The following is a 17,678-nucleotide window of genomic DNA, read 5'->3' as shown; positions in this document are numbered from 1 at the left end:
AAGTTTCCAGCAGAGTTCATTTATTTCTGTCAACAATCATACCGCAAATAGTCTTATTTCAGTCATATGACTACACACAAATACAAATACCTTCAATACCAAAAGGCATTGTGGAATATAAAGAGTTCTACATATGCGTATCATACACATGGTTAAAAATAATGCTGGAATGGATGTTTGCACAATAAGGCAGCCTGAAGGTGTCAGTATTGGCTTCATTTTCATATCTAGTCCTCATATATCCATGCTTCACATGCAGGTTTCCACGCAATCAATTCCTTGGATTCAAACCAGAGATTTATTTCCTTATTTGCAGATTCCACTGAGTCTGAACCATGAATAATATTTCTGGAACACAAATTAAGACAAAATCATTATACATAATACCCCTAATTCAAGGGTCACTTCACAAGTACAGTAAAACCTCGATAAGACGAGCCCGCTTATTACGCTATCCCATGTAACACGCGCTTTTTTTGTCCAGTCACTGCACATTTCATATATAACGCCTTCATAAAATACTCCGTTTGTTGTGCTCAAGTCCCGCATAATACGCTGTTTCTGTGGAATATTTTCGATTTTTTTTCAGCAATGTACTGTAACAGCAATGAAACATCTTGGTCACTGAACTCACTGGTGCCATTAAGCTGAAAAGTATTGGTATTGGACCCTTTACCTGCACATTTAAACCTTCATACTTTATACCTTAGTATACCCCACCCTCTTGTTACACTCTCTTATTCGACTCTTTACCTGTGCGCTTAAAGCCTACATACAGTTACAATACCTCACCCTCTTGCTAACCCTCTCTCTCAAACAGCATTCCTCACTCAGCCGTAATAAAATTGTGGAAATTTTTGCTGGGCAGTTTGTTGTCCTTTAGTGTATTGAAGTGTCTGTGAATGTGATTACAATGAGTGTTAAACAAAAAGCGCTTCCTGTGTGGGAAAAATTGGAAATCTTACGAAAGTACGATGAGAACAATACTCTTACTCAGAAACAACTCTCTGACTCATTAGGAATCCCATCATCGATATTAAGAACGATAATAAAAAATCGCGACTCAATCACTACAGCTGCAACGACGTTGGGAGGATATAATCGTGGTAAACATAAGGACTTGGAGAACACGCACATGGCAAACAACTATAAATAACTTTTTTCCGAAAGAATTAAGTACAGTACATATTGTAAATGTCTTTGATGTACAGTACAGTAATTACATAATGGAGTAATACTGTATTACTTTCATGAATCACGTATTTCAATAACGAAGAATGCTAATAGATACTGTACATAAGTCAAAATTAGTATACCCACCTAATACGCAGTCCCGGTTAATAAGCGGTTTACACCCGGTCCCTTGAACAGCGTCTTATCGGGGTTTTACTGTAAATGCATCATATACTACAGTAACTTAGAGCCTAGATATTTCGAGTTGAACGGACCAAGGCTATCTCGGATTATTGAAAAGTCAGGTTTATATACAGTCTAACCTCTGCACAATGAAGAGTGATATAAACAATAAACCCACACTACACGATATTTTTCTATAGTCCTGGCAAATTTCCTATATATACTGTATAATGTTAAATATCCCTCACTATAGCGATGTAGCAATTTTAGGAACACCCTGTTACAATGACATGTATTTTTAACTCCAAGCTTTTCCATAAATGAGCAACGTGGTCTTGCACACAGTAGAAGGTGAAAGATTCTTGACCCGAGAGTAGGAATTTGGGAATTTCTACGAAGAGATGAACATGCAACCAGTATTTTAATGTCATCTACAGAGCTGTTATTATCATATGTCTCAGAAAAGAACAGCCGGCCGGCAACGCCCTGCATGGTTTCCACCATGCGCCAACCACTTCTCCCGCGCAATCGACCTCCAGTAGCCATATGGCATTCAGTGTGCTTAGAAGTCGTGTAATGAAACTCTCAATTCTTCAAGTGTACAAAGTTAGTGTGTAAAGTTTAGTGATTATTGTGTATTTAGGTAATGCCTAGCAACAAATTCCCACTCTATGAACATGTGTGTGTGTATGTAAAATACGTACATAAAAGGCAGAAGGTCGTGTGCGAAAACGCGTGACGAAAATTTCGAATAAAAGTTCCAAACAGATCTGTGCCTTCTGCCAAAACAATCAGACGACTCGCTAAAAGATTTAAAGAAACACTCAGTGAAGAATCGAAAATCAAGCAGAAAATGTATTCTTATGCAGAACGATTGTCAGTTTATTTCCAACAAGATTCCACCACTACTCATACAGCAGCCGTGTCAGTGAGGGAATTAAAGCGTATATTCGGTATGAGACTAATCAATACTTTGTGGCCTCCACGAAGCCCAGACATAACACCCCGTGACCTTTATTTATGGGGAACACTTAAAGGTAGGGTTTATAGGAAAAATCCTCATTCTATAGATGAAATAAAAGACTCTATATGAGAAGAAATCCAAACTATCATTGATGTGGAACTTCAGAGTATTGTTCATTCATTTATCAGAAGATGTCAGTTGTGTGTGGCAGCAAACGGGGGTCATTTTCAGCAACAACTGTGAGCATGGTAAGTCCAAATTATTGAACATTTATTGTTAGTACTGTTATGTATTGGAGAAGCGCCGAAGAAATGGTTATGTGCTCGGCGGAAACCACGCAGGGTGTGGCTGGCCGGTCAGCCGCTCTTTTCTGGGACGTATGATAATAATATCTTTTCCACAAAGATTGTTTAATGAACTACTCTCAAACGAAATTCGTTGTATTGTCAAAATGGGACAGTCTGGACAGTCTTGAAGGACTAACTATAAACGACTACATACATCTTATTCTTAACTCATTCCAGTAGTGAACAGTAATGATTTCTAAGGAGCGGATTCCTATGTAATTAACTATTTTTTTGGGTGTGATAAAACACAATTAACATGGTTAGGAATTTCGAACATGAAGTTTCAAGTTTAAAACCCGAATTTTATTTCACATAAAAACACATTTTCAGGAAAAAATTATGTAAATACATATTTTCAGGAAATCTGTTATAAACACATAAATCTTGGAGTTTTTTTTACTTAAATAATTTTTTACAAGAACTTTTCAATATTTTAAAACTAAATCAATTATATCACTCAAAAGTGCGTTACCTTTTCAAGAATTCTTGGTTGCTTCGTGTTTCTAAGAGCTGTGTGGTGTATTCGTGATCCATTTTTGTAATAGTATCGCTTTAAGTTCTAAGAACTGCTAGGCAGCATATCAATGTTATTATTAGAGGATAAATTAACATGGACAAGGAGGAGAGATCTTGCAACACATAATTAGGAATTACTGTTGCTGAAGATGATTTCATTCCACTCTTTGTTTGTGAAACACAACAGATAAGAACTCGGGTATGAACATTATTTAATTTAAACAAATCTCTCGCCTTTCGGTCATGTCTATCAAGATAGGCAATACGTCTTGTTGTGATTCCCTGTTATCGGACTTCGTCAATCGATATCCTTCAAGATATGCTGAAAGATGTTGTTTAAAAATCAATTTGGCTTTCCTATTAGCAAATTTAAGCTTTTTGTGTGACACCATAAAAAACTAGAAACATCCAAAAACCTGTTGTCTAAAACATAGAGGTGCGTGCCATGTAAATTAAACTAGACTCGCTACCAGGTTCAGAAGTACAAGTACTAAGGGACAAATTCCAGAATGTGTTTGGGAAAAACAGTGGACATAAAAAAATGTGTAAAGTTGCTCAAGTATTGGAGGGTGTGCCTGTAGGTGAAATTGACAGTGTTTGTGTTCGTGACATTCCTCTCTTTAAATATGCACGTCTGACGTCCTGTGATGTGGAAAGATCGTTTTCACAGTATAAGTCGTCGTTCAGAGATAATCATCACGCATTTGTGTGGAGATGATCTTTGTTGTTCACTGCAATTCTCGGCCAACTACTAGCACTCAAGTGTGGTTGGTGAGTACCTAGTAACATTTTTTTTTCAAGCTAAGTAAGGTATTTTTTTCATATTTAAAAAAAAAAAAATTTTTTTCTTTTTAGCAAATATTTTCATAAAAAATAAATATATTTAAATTTTTTAGCACATAAAAATCCGCTCCCTAATGACGTCTAACACAGCTGAGATGAGATAGCAACAGAAAGAGAAAGACACCTTAACCAGTACTTCTTAAATAAAGTGGCGAGCTTTTAGTATTTCCTTCCTTATATAGTTTACAATTAGTATTAACAGCATTTAATTATGGCTTTTATTTGAAAGATATAAATTAAAACAAATATGTTACACCAATTAAAGAATGAGCAAGATAGGCCTATTTTGTCAACACCACTCACCTGCCAACCTGAATGCAGAGGTCACCTCTAATAGTTCCTGGGTTAGAGTCCTTTGGATCTGTGGCACCCAACATGAATCTTCCGGTTTTCACAACATTCAGACCTTCCCACACCTAAAATAAATTCATGCATCATGTAATTTGGTAGCTACAGTTGTATGGATATGCACTATCTCTGCATGGAGTATGTAAGTATGTCTATCAGAATTTAAATAAAGATGGCAAGGAAATTGTTTAATTTTTAAGGAGACTTTCTTGTAAGCGACAATAATTACACGAATATGATGACTATCATAATAGTTATGTTAAATAATTACTACATTCAAATTGCATAAAAAAAATAAAAGATTTATGGCCAGTTTCACCAACCTTCGTTATCATTATAACGTCTCGTTAAATAATTTAATGACACGTTAGTCAGTTTTTGTGTTTCACCAAGTATCATTATTGCTAACGCATCTTTAAATTCATCTTTAATTTATTAGGACTTATTCGTCGCGTTAAAACAGTAACGATGCGTTAAGAAGTCAACAACATGGCGGACGTAATTATTCGATGATGAAGTTCTTTATTTAGAACTTCAACATAACGACGAACTTATATGTTGTAATAACACTCGGAATAATCATTTTGAAGATTTAAGTGATAAAGAATTCCACGAAAGCTACACATTAAGGAAATAAGTAGTAAGAATGATTCTAGAAGAAACTGAATACCGGTATACTGTATAGGTTAGAATACGACAGATAGAAATCACCCACTTAACGCCTCTTCAACAGATTCTTCTCGTTTTAAAATAACGTTGCGGGAAGTTTTGAAATAGTAATTGATGATATGAACGGGGTATCAAAAGCTGTATTGTCTAGATATGTGAATAAATTATCAGACGTACTATCAACATTACAATAGTCATTATTTCTATAGGCCTAATAAGCTTATAGCTAAATTTTATGTTGTCTTAGACAACATAGATTGTGTATATGTTCCAATCGTATATCCTGGCAGTAATATAGCCAAAAGATTCTGCAATAGAAGATCCTATTTTACCTTCAATATTCAAACAATTTCATAGGCCTATGTAAAGCTCCGCATAGAAAAATTGTGGCTAAACTAGCGCTGAGGTAGTTTCCTTCGTACTCTGCTTATACACCTTGCACATACGAATCTGTGACAGGTTACGTTTGATTAGTTTAGGTTTTTGTTATGCCTTGCATATACGATCAACTGCATTACCACAAAAAAATCCCTTATAAGTTCAACGATTTTCACTTCTACCTCAGAACTACCTCAGCGCTAGTTTATTGAAATTGTAATAGGTTAGAATACGACAGACAGGAATCACCCACTTAACGCCTCTCCTACAGATTCTTCTCGGTTTAAGATAATGTTACGGTCTACACGGATAGCACAACATTCCAAAGGAGGATGCCTTTTAAATGAAATAATGTATGCAATTTATGGAAGAGGCGATTTCCCGTCCTAAATTTAGGCCTAATATAACTGCTTAGAATGCTTTGTATAGAATTAATGTTGCATCAATTTTTAAGCTGTAGACCTTGTAGTCCTCTAAATTTTCTCAGATTTCCTTTAGAAGCTACAATTTAACTGCTCTACATTCCTATTATTTACATTTGGAAGCAGCTGCCTTTTTTTTTTTTTAATTGTGGTATGACAACATACTGTATTTAGGAAGATATTTTTAAAATTACTGCCTCTTACCCGTTTGCCTATGATTGTTTCCTCATGCCAAACAAAGTCAGCCATGATCATATGTAACCAATGAAATTCGCGATTTCGAAGCCATGGTCGTATGAAAAACAAAACATGCAAGATACAAGTACAAAATCCCCTCGTTAGTAAACGCCTGTTAATTTTAAAGATACGAGGCTTGGTGAAACAGTCAACTTTTAAAGATTCCGTTAAAATTAAACGATCCATTTGCTGACAAGTCGTTTGTGCTGATTTAAAGAAGCTTGGTGAAACCGGCCATTATAGTGAAAGATACAGAAATAATCCTAATAAGGAGATATAAATTAACGCATTTACATTTATTTACATAAGCCATTGCCCTACAAACAATTAATAGAAAATAGCCACAAAAGGACTGGTTGTACATTTACACTGATGGATCTCTCATGGATCAAAATGAAGGAGCTGGAGAAGGAGCTACTTGTCAATACTTTTCTCTTTATAAAAATGTCGGCAAGTACACAACAAATTTTGATGGCGAAGTTGAAGCCATTTATACATCACTTCAAAATGTATTTGTTTGGCTAAACCAGTGCAAAACATAGTCATTCTGTCTGACTCCAAAGCTGCAATCCAGTCCATCAGCTCAACTACATCCCCCAAAATGGAAAAAGTAAAAGAAATTCATTGCATGGTAAAACAAATTCAAATGCTAAATAAAAAAGTGGTCTTCCAATGGATCCCGGCCCACTGCGGACTGAACGGTAACGAGAAAGCAGATATGTTAGCAAAGGAAGGAATTAAAATCAACTTAAAAACAAATTTCAAGTTCCCATATGAATCAATAAAACGAGTCATAAAAAGAAAAAGTAACAGCAAACAGGCAAAACATCAAAATTCAAAATGGAAAGAATCATTCAAAGATCCAAAACTAATTCCTGATCTGCTTCAAAAATCTGCCGTGGCCATGTTTAGATTGCTTCAATAAACACCTCCATCGTATTGGAGTAATGAATTCACCTAAATGCTTACTGTGCACCAGAGAAGAGGACATGGAGATGGAGCACCTGGCTAATTGTGAAACTCTTAGGACATTTGTGGACCTTCCATCAAAATATTGGGAAGCGCGCGCGCACACACACACACACGTTTATATTCGTATCATGAATGTAGTCATATCTGGATTTTGGTGAGAATAATAAATACAGAAATTCCAAGTTATCACATATCATTAATGAAGGAATCGGCTAAAGATAAATCAAGGGAACCCCTCCTCCAAAATTTAAACATCATTCCTGAAAAACAAGAAATTCAGCAGTGGCAGCCTTCCACCTTTTCATACCAGGGCACTGGCTACCAACCAACCAACAGTGATTGATTGTTTATTCTATACATGGCCATATACATGGATGTACACGTATAATAAATAAAAAACACAATAAAATTAAAAACACTACAAGTTAAAATACATTTAAAATAAGTAATATAATCAAGTAGTATTGCTTATATCATAACTTGTGATTTAGGAATTCTTTTACTGAATAAAAAGTTTGATCAGTTAAAATATCATTAATTGCATATGAAGGAAGCTCAAAAGTATTATCCAGAATGGGATTCAATACGAGTTTGATATTTGTTTGTAGCACAATTAAAGTGGCAGGGTATTAAATAGAACAGCTGGCAGTTATGCAAGATATTGAACACACATGATACTCAGCAACACGCAACTTTCTTAAAATAGGTAGACACTGGCTTCATATGAGTGAATGACGAAGTCAAGTAACTCATTAGCTAAAACAATTCTTCACTGCAGACAATAGTTGTTTTCTTCTTTCATCTTTAGTTTTTCATAATGCTCCTCTTTATTTTCTTATGTCTAGTATTTATTATTCTTTCGTCTAATTGTATGTAGGGGTTTCACTTTTATGAACTTGAAAGTTGCTCACTTGTGAAAGGATCCATGTCGGATTCTGACTGCGTAACAACCATCACACTAAAAAATACTCACATTCTAACAGTCAATGTTTCGCATACTGCAGTAGAAATAGCTACAATTGTTTATACAGTGTTTCTGAAATACTCTGACAAACCTTGGGGCCATGTTCCTCACACCAAAACGAGAAAAAAAGTTCATGTAAACATATGTCCGAAAATCTTTAGTTTTTTAGTTATTAATGAAAGAACATAATGAAACATCTGTTAGATATTGTCAGCTTGGTAGCAAGTGTTGCAACTTTAATCAATTGAGAAACTCATAACAAATGACTGCAGTAAACGAGTCTCGTTGGCAACACACAGCCATCTAGGATACAATGGGTGCATCAGCAGACTTGTATCAATAACATCATTTGATTATCTAACAAAATTAATATTATTATCGGTTACAAACTTAAGTTGTTGGATAGTACCTCGAAACGTGTTGAACGTAAACTTTCATTGTAATAGTTTTTAAGTTGATTAAAGTTGCAACACTTGCTACCAAACTGACAATATCTAACAGATGTTTCATTATATTCTTTCATTAATAACTAAAAAAACTAAGAATTTTCGGACATATGTTTATATGAACTTTTTTTCTCGTTTTGGTGTGAGGAACATGCCCCCAAGGTTTGTCAAAGTATTTCTGAAACACCCTGTATAATTTTACTGGTAAACAAATGATCTTTAACTCCCACATCATTTTTTCGATATGTATTTTCAACTTCCTGTGTCACAGTGTTTACAGGATTAATGCCATTCATGATTAAACAGCTTTCATTTCAGATAAGAGGTAGCAAAAATGAGCCTTTATGACCTCTACAGCAGTAGGAAAGAACAACCTGACATATACCCTATCGCTTGACCCAGCAATATTCACTGCACAAGTTAAATTCAAAAGAAACTTACTCATAAAACTAACACACAAACAGATACGTAATCTGCAGCAACACAAGATTAACACTCCCATGTTCAGAGTTCCATGCTGACTGGTAAGCTCAAGAGTGGTGTATGAAGCATTAGAACATCAACACTCTTTGTCATTGTTGTTTAGTCAACTGTCCAAAGACAGGTCTGAACCTCAAATGACACAGTATGGCAGAGATGGGCATCGTGCCTCACTTGAGAATTAGTGCCTCACTGACCTTCACAGAGCTTATCGCTCTGAGTGACATCTTCACAGTCCCCGTTCCTCCCTCACGTAGCTCCTAGGCATTGGCAGGTTATATATCAGTTTCATAAGCAATATCAGTGGTGGCATAATGGCATTATCAAAGCAGTGTGTACGCATTAGAAAACAATTATTTCATGAGAAATGGGAGGAAGAGGTTTTTTTGCTGTTTAGAAGGGGAGAACATGCGATGTATGTTATGCTCGAAAATCCTATTAGGCATTAATATATTTAATATACAACGACATTACTCCTTATGTCATAAAGAACATGCTGAATTAAAAGGTAAGACAAATTAAATGTTATTTTTCGTACTATTCCGAAGAAAATTTATGATCTTAACATTTGCATAGGCTAGCATACTAAATACATTATACCTTAAACATGCTACATTAAAGGGTAGCCTACGAGGAATTAAATGCTGTTTGTACGTATTATTTCCAAAAGAAATTTATATAAAAAAAATCAAATGTGCGTAGAAAACGAAATATGATTTTCTGAAATTATTTTAGGTCGAGAATGTGCAAATCTATTAAGTAATCTTGAGAAACACCAGAATATTCAAGAAAATAAACATAGACAACGTGATGGAGTAATATTGGCGAGTTACGCAATTTCTCACCTGTGATTTAAATCAATTCAGCGACGGAGAAACAGTAAAGAGGTTTATGATTAAAGCTGCCGAATTAATTTGCCAAATTGAATAAAAGTTTTCGAGAGTCTTACATTAACCAAGAGTTTTCCTAATAATTCGCCACTGACCGCCTTAGCGATTATGATAAGGAGACGCAGGTCACAGCAGTTTATATTTCCCATCCTACTCTGCAGTCTCCTCTCCTAGTAAACAAACTATTTCAAATCGAGTGCCTCACGTAACTGAAAATTGTGCCCATGTATGCAGTATGGCATCACCCATGAGGCAACTAAGCCAGGAGATAATGGTGTCATATTTCGTAAATGAGGAACGAGATAAACGAACGATAACATCATGTTTCTTAAGACACAAAATTGGCTATGTAAGTATCTTTTATTAAAATCGTGCTACTTGACCCTGGATGGTTGCCTTGTTAGTAAATGTAATAACTTATGAAATAGGCCCATCTGTTACCTCTCAGGTGGTTCAACTCCTGTTATCAATTAATTCCTACACTCGTCACTAGTATCTGTTAGAGTAGACAAGCCGGGTCGTGATGCTGCAACTGTGTTAGGCGTATGCCCTGGGAGATGTGGGCAGGCGATTGCATTGTATGTGATAACCTCTGTATTTTACAGAAAATAACATCCTTTGATTTTTCATATAATATTCATGGAACCTGCTTAACCCAATATTTAAATTTTGAATACATTTTTAAAGATTGTCAAATAAGTCGGAATATGATAAAGAGATAATATAGTTTTTTGTTTATTTTCCGCCTTGACTTATTACGATGTTAACTTAGAAATATTTTGTTAGCACATTTATTTTTCTTATGAACGTTTTCGCCCTATTGCGGATTTTTTATTTGAGTTATGATTAAATTCCACGTAGTTCCAAAAGTTTTTGCTGCTTCTAAGTGTGTGTCGTATAACAGGTTATTAATATTGTCTTTTTTCTTGTATTGTAATTTGATTTCATTTTTAACCCAAAAAAGTTGTGCAATATGTTTGGTTTTGTTAGCTGTCCTGGATTTTGATTTTATTCTAATTTTTGCACATTTTGGTATGATATTATTTTGTAAACATTTCTTATTAAAGTAATATTAACTATGGTATTATGCAATTTTGTTTTTAAATTAAAATATCTTCTATAAATTCTTGTGTGACTCACATCAACGAATTTAAATTTTGAATACACAATAGGGCGAAAACGTTCATAAGAAAAATAAATGTAACAAAATATTTCTAAGTTAACATCGTAATAAGTCAAGACGGAAAATAAACAAAAAATTATATTATCTCTTAACCCGTGCCTTATGCACTAACTTTTTTTTTTCATTGCTTTGCTCACTCTTCATTGATTCTCGGCAGCAATGAACATGACCTCTTTGTTTTAATGCCACTACTACAATCCACTTTATCATTGTTCTCGTTCATTGCAGTTTTAATTTTGGCAGTTTTCTTTATCAAAAATGTATCCATTATCAATAGTTTCATCGCAAGACTGATCACTTAACATTCAACAATGATCAAATAAATAATCACTGAAACTAATGCTGACAACGGTTACTTTTCAATTTTGTAACAAATTTCATTGTTTAAGAATAATGTGGAACATTAACAGTAATATCATAACGAATAGAAAGAAGAAGTGTGCGCACTCCCATCTGTTCAGCATTGTCGACGGTGACCAAGAGAATTAGTGGCGCTGCGATCGGTATTGCTCAGTTGGAAGCGAATATCCATAAAAGAAGCAGTAGAGTTTTCGTTCATTTCGTGTGCTTTTTTAGTGTAATTAAGTGCGTTAAATACTTTAAGTGCCAATACACTAATCTGCAATTATTCGTACACGAGTGACAAGTGAGTAGCTCTCACGATTTATTTATTAAAGGACGAGATTATTATATTTTTGTCGTGTTATATTTGAAGCAATGCCTTCGTGTTTTGTTCCGGGTTGTAGGGCGTGCGTGTTTCATTTGCTTATGCAAACAGAACAGACAATAAAAGAAAAATTGAGCGATGGAATGTGGGGCGACATATTTCACGAGTGCATAGCCAGTATTACCTCAATTGTAATTCAGCCACCGGGAACAGGATGCTGCTTGGATCATGCCATGGATATCATACCGAAACTAATTTTTCACTATATGAAATGTCGGTTCTTCTTCCGACGAGAACTCCTAGCTCCGAGAGCCGCCAAATCATCTCGTAAATTCTCCAAAGTGTCGGACAAGTAACTGTTGGTGAGTACATATTGCATGCCTACAAGCAGCCCTAAGTTAAGTTTTACATATTAAACTATTATTTGTTTTACAGTGTGATGTATATGAATGTGTTTTTCTTTCAAATAGTCTTAATGTTGTAAGTACAATGCCAGTTACGTACGTATATGGAGCGAAAGGTAAACAGTGCAACTTACGTTAAATGTATTTACGTACTTACACACGGAACAGACTGAGCGAACTCTGCACTAGCGCCGCGTGGTATCAGCCGTTTGAATTAACAGAGTGCGACCACTACTTCTTTCTATTCGTTATGGTAATATTTTAACTACTATTAGGCAAAACAGTCTAACACATTCTTAACTAAACTCTTAATTCCATATTATTTCATCAATATTCCCTCTCACTTCAGACAGCTTACCTTTATTCCACGTTTTAGATACAGTGTCTTAATTTACATTACAACCCAACAATGCAGTGACATGTCTCATTAACTTGAATACAGAAGTACAGCAGAAGCATGATATAGCATAGTCCAATATACCACAGATTCGGACAGGGTGCGAATTAACGGAGGGATGGAGGGCATTTCTCTCCCATTGGAAAGTTACCTCCCTCTCATAAACTCGTATTAACATCTATCCCCCTCACAAAATATATTTTTTTTTAATACGAGTATAGGCCTTCTTTATAAAGTATGAAGTAAACAAAGAAAATAATATTGATGTATTATCATCACCAGCGAGCTGACAACAAACAACTTTGGAATTATGCGTCTTATCTTAAGCCTGCTCATGGATATAATAATTATTATTATTATGATCAAGATGCAAGACAAGCAACTCAGTGCGACCAAGCGTTGAATCGTAAAAGTGTGATCCAGTCGTGATATAGAGGTGGGTTTATTCGTTACTTTATTATTCTAACTTCCAATGTTTACATTTCAGCTAATGGCTTCGTTGCCAAAGCCGGCATTAGATAACAACATGTTTACATTTCGTCACAGTAATTTCAACAACAGTAGTAATAATAATAATAATAATTTTATATACAGCTAGTATTCTCTATCTAGGATTCTATTCCCCCCCCCCCCATCAGAATTCGCACCCTGGATTCGGATATAATGTAGTGAAAACCATGTCCCCAGAGAAAAGACATAACTGAAATGCTTAACTGTAGAGTTCCAGTGAATTAATCTGCATAAAACGACCCTGCATTACAATTTATCACTAACCCTATCACGAGTTGAATCACATGCCATTTCATTTCCAACCCCATATTGCTGTAATTCCGCATTACTAAATGTTTTCACTCTTAATGATTTTGTAAACTGCATTGAATTCTTAACGATTTAAAACGAGTTAAGTGTATAATAGTTCATTCTGCAGCAACCAATGTTGACTATTTCCTAAGAACTCTCGCCTGACAGTGTTCTATTTTTAGGTTAGAGTCTCTAATCATTAGCAAATAATTGCCTTTGCATTCACTTGCGTCATTTTTGCGCAAAACACTTGACACTAATTTTATCTCCTCATTAAATCTTACCTCGCCCTACAACAGAATGGGACTGCTTGTCGCTAACGTATTTAATCAAATCCTACCTAACCTTGTTGATGACAGTGGGGCTACTTGTCACTAATCTAACTTCAACAAAACCTACTAACCTTGTCACCGACAGTGGAACTATTTATCACTAATTATCTCCTCATCAAACCCTACCTTTGTCACTGACAGTGCGAAATAATAATAATAATAATAATAATAATAATAGTAATAATAATATCAATCATAGTAGTAAGAAATAATAATCACCATCCTGTCAATAGTCCTAAAAGAACTTGCACTCTGAAAAAGAGATTTTCATGCCATCTTTACACGGGGCATCTTCATTTTTTTTACGGTTCCATTTGGTGTAGTCAGCTCTTCGGTAGTCTGCTTTCGTCCCTTTCCCTGAGAGTTCATTACTTTATACAGACGAATATGAATACATTTTTAACTAGGCCTAATGATGGTTTCAGAACTCAGTTAATGACACTCATGAATTTATTGAATTTCATAAAGTTCTCTGGTATATCTAATAATAATAATAATAATAATAATAATAATAATAATAATAATTCCAACTTCAAAATATCTGTCGGAGAAACTGAAATATTTTTGTCCTTCAAAATATCTGTCGGAGAAACTGAAATATTTTTGTCTCTCACTAAGTCCAAGGATGTGACAAGGCTTCAATGAATACGGTAGCAAAAGAGTTTAGGTTGGTACCGCAAGAAGCACATGGCACTCCATATGTTAAAGCATAGAGAGCTATAGAAGAAACTAGTTTTCTTTCAATCTGACACTTCTTCAAATCGGAGGCCTGGGGACCTTCTTAATTATTTTTATATAACGAAGTGAAGAGAAGATTTCTCAGAAGGCACATTTTGTAAAGTTAATCTTGATCGACATTATAAAATGTTTAGAAAGAAAACTGCGAACAAATGACAAAATGTGAAACAAAAAGAACATAGGCCTACTGGCTTTTAACATTCTGACGTAATACTCCACTTAGACTTACACTAATTAATAATGCATATTAATAAGAAGGAAATAAGATGACCTCCCCACAACTATTTCACCTACCGGTACCACAAATCTTAGTATCTCTGCAAAATAAATTAGACTTTAGGATTGCGCAGACATTTTGCATTTAAAATAGCCTACCCATTTCTAACACAAAGAAGCGGTAGACATTCAGATTTTCCATTCAATTTATTCAGGGTTTCTAATATACGTAAGACTATTTAGTTGTGATCCATAAATTTGAAATACAATATTTTAACTCACGCAAGGCGCAAGTTATGGTGAGGGGGCAGATGATTATGGAATTCGGTTGTATTATTATTGAATATATTATTAAGCAACTCACCATTGGTACAACAGGTCCAGATGACATGTACTTAACAAGGCCTGGAAAGAATGGTCTGCCGGCAAGATCTGCATAATGTTTCTTCAACAAATCTTCAGAAGGCTAAAATTATGTAACAAATACTTTAGCATTTTGTTGGCAATAGCGTAACTACATTTCTGTTATTCTCAATATAAGATAAATCTATTACAAAATTGTAAGGATTGAACAAACTGGCCACGTTTTGAGAGTAACTTACCCACACGAACTTCATGGCAACGAGTTTAAATCCTTTCGCTTCAAAGCGTTTTATTATTTTTCCCACTAGCCCTCTCTGTACTCCATCGGGTTTAACCATAAGAAATGTACGTTCCCGTGCCTCGGCCATTGCTTTGGAAAATAACGAAAACAACGCTAGAACAGAACAAATAACCATCCAACGTCTACAACAGCAGCCACAAAGAAGAAAGGCGAATAGTAGAATTATCCCTTCAGAGGCCTCCTAGTTCGAGATCCCCACCACAGTAGATTCAATTTTGTCCAATCAGGTCCGATGGGCAAGTGGTACTGCTGTCTGCAGAGTGGCAGGAAACAGTTGAATTATATTATTACAGATGGCAGCACAATAAGATTGAGGTTGTGACTACTGATTTGAATATGGATTGTCACTGCCATATTGTGTCATGTTTTCGTACTAACTAAACTGACAAGTATATTTATTTATTTATTTTTTTTAATTAATGTTAAAGTTTACTAAACTCTCTCGAAAGGCAAAATCGGGGCCTCATAATATAGTGGCACTTAATCTTTTAACTGTATTAAAGGTGCATCTACACATTTCAACTTTAAGCATTCAAGCAATGCATGCTAGATTGATATTTAGTACCGGTATTAATTAATTAATGTATTTATTTATATACGTTGTGAAGATGACGTTTAAAACGGTGCACCATGTAGACACAAAATCCTCATGCATCTTCACTGAACCCACGTTTTAAACTTATTCTTTCAGTGTTCTTCTCAGATTGCATGCATACCTGCATGGAAAATTGAACCCTGTAGATGCAGCTTTATAGTCACTTTAAAGGCCTCCCCAAACAGACGCGATACGGAATGCGTTACGATAGCGTTACGATTTCGCGATAACGCAATATCGCACTATCGCGAAGAGGTGCCCAAACTGGCGCGTCCGCGACATACGATATTCTAACGTCCCCAGTCAATCAGAGTATTGTAATGGGTGACCACATATGCGGATTTTAGTTTTCCAGCCACAGCGCAAATACCAGTTACCTTCAGCAGGTGTATATCACTTGTGCTCACAGATTGCGATTTCGGATTACTTGTAAACGAACGTGGAATTTTTTATTGAGTTCGTAAAGGAAAATCCGTGGCATGGAAAAGAGAAGAAATGGAAGGAGATAGCTACAAAGTTAGATGTAAACAATAAGTGCAATTATTTATTTATAATTTGATGTCATACTGGCTTGTAGACTGACGGGGTTCAAGCTAGAAAATAAATAACTGTCGCAAAAACGCACAAATGAAAAAATATATATTTGTGGAAATTGCAAAATGCTTATACAATATTATAAATAATTGTGCAGAAATATAAAATTAATAAAATATGTGGAAACAAAAAGTTATGTAATTTGTTTGTCGGAGTTTTTTTACTTCCAATATCTTACCACATTCTAGATATACTTATGTAAGTAAATCATTAGACGTAGGTATGTTTAGAATAAATTACTACTGAATTTACTTCACATTAAAATTCGTTATTTTATGGGTACTCTAAACATTGAAATTCTTTACTAGTAGGCTCTTCAAGATTAGTAGAGTGCTAACTATTTTTACTGAAAGGCGGTTCCTAATTCCAGTTTTTACAAGATTCATGCAACTAATTGCTCGCTCACAATTTACAGTATGCGATGGAATTATATAAATCAATTAGAAGAAATTGTTCACTTAACTTACATGAATTGCACCACTCTTTGAAATCAATTTCTGAACATCTATTGCTCAATACTTTTTTTTAACATGCCCATGCTATGATGCCATTAGCATTACATTTAAATTCAAATTAGTTCATACACATCTCTGATTTCATTTTCTCTATTACCATCTTCGTTTCTGAACTCCAATGTGGTTGTCGCATTTTTACACATTTACACATTACATTCAAAGTTTGTTATATTTTTTAGAAGTAGAGTAGCAAAATGCGACAAATGCGACTGTGGCTTAAAACCTGGATTTACGTCTACAGCAGTTTCATTTTTAAGCCTTTCGACTGAAGTAGGCTGCAAATTTTCCAGCTAAAAGCACAGTGGAATGTTTCTTCAAATATGTGAAGTAAGATGACCCAGTGTTGTCAGGACACTTGATGGTGACGTGTTTCCCATCTATGGAGTCAACACGGTTTCAAATCGTTGAGCTCAACTTTCCCGTAGTCGTCGTGAAGGCTCTGGCATGAATTCAGATCTCATGTTTTCTCACATAGCTGCACAAACTTCCATCACAGTTGCACTAATGGTTGAAAACCAACCCTAAAACTATGGCCTGTTGGTGTACAAACTATTTCCAGTCGCTAAAAATCTGAAAGAAGAAGAAAAACATATTAACACTGTGATAGGACAAACTCAAACATAAATAATTGGTAGGCCTACCTTTTTTACTTTCAGCCGATGCTGTGAAAAATAGATGGAAAAACATGAGAGATTGTTATTTTTGTTATTTAGAGCAAAAGATCGCTGACAATGAAGATC

At 35.1% G+C, this 17,678-nt stretch overlaps 1 protein-coding gene across 1 annotated transcript; it reads right to left on the bottom strand.

Annotated features, from left to right (window-relative positions):
• Positions 1-27: 27 nt before the first annotated feature.
• awd (nucleoside diphosphate kinase) lies at positions 28-15,544 on the bottom strand. The gene is made up of 4 exons (XM_069837843.1): positions 15,173-15,544; positions 14,935-15,036; positions 4,330-4,442; positions 28-348 (listed from the first exon to the last, which is right to left on the bottom strand). The coding sequence occupies exons 1-4, from the start codon at positions 15,347-15,349 to the stop codon at positions 228-230; spliced, it is 513 nt and encodes a 170-aa protein (XP_069693944.1). The 5' UTR covers positions 15,350-15,544; the 3' UTR covers positions 28-227.
• Between the last annotated feature and the right edge of the window lie 2,134 nt (positions 15,545-17,678).

The sequence above is a fragment of the Periplaneta americana genome, chromosome 1 (assembly GCF_040183065.1).
Source record: "Periplaneta americana isolate PAMFEO1 chromosome 1, P.americana_PAMFEO1_priV1, whole genome shotgun sequence".
In the NCBI taxonomy this organism is placed as follows: domain Eukaryota; kingdom Metazoa; phylum Arthropoda; class Insecta; order Blattodea; family Blattidae; genus Periplaneta; species Periplaneta americana.
This window is presented reverse-complemented; position numbering and strand designations above follow the sequence as displayed.

Bases quoted from the DNA above. Each gene is read 5' to 3' on its own strand.
- awd (XM_069837843.1), bottom strand. From the start codon at position 15,349: ATGGTTATTTGTTCTGTTCTAGCGTTGTTTTCGTTATTTTCCAAAGCA. The intron at 15,037-15,172 runs GTAAGTTACTCT...ACATAATTTTAG, and splicing joins TTGCCATGAAGTTCGTGTGG to CCTTCTGAAGATTTGTTGAA. The intron at 349-4,329 runs GTGAGTGGTGTT...TTTGTGTTCCAG, and splicing joins CTCTGCATTCAGGTTGGCAG to AAATATTATTCATGGTTCAG.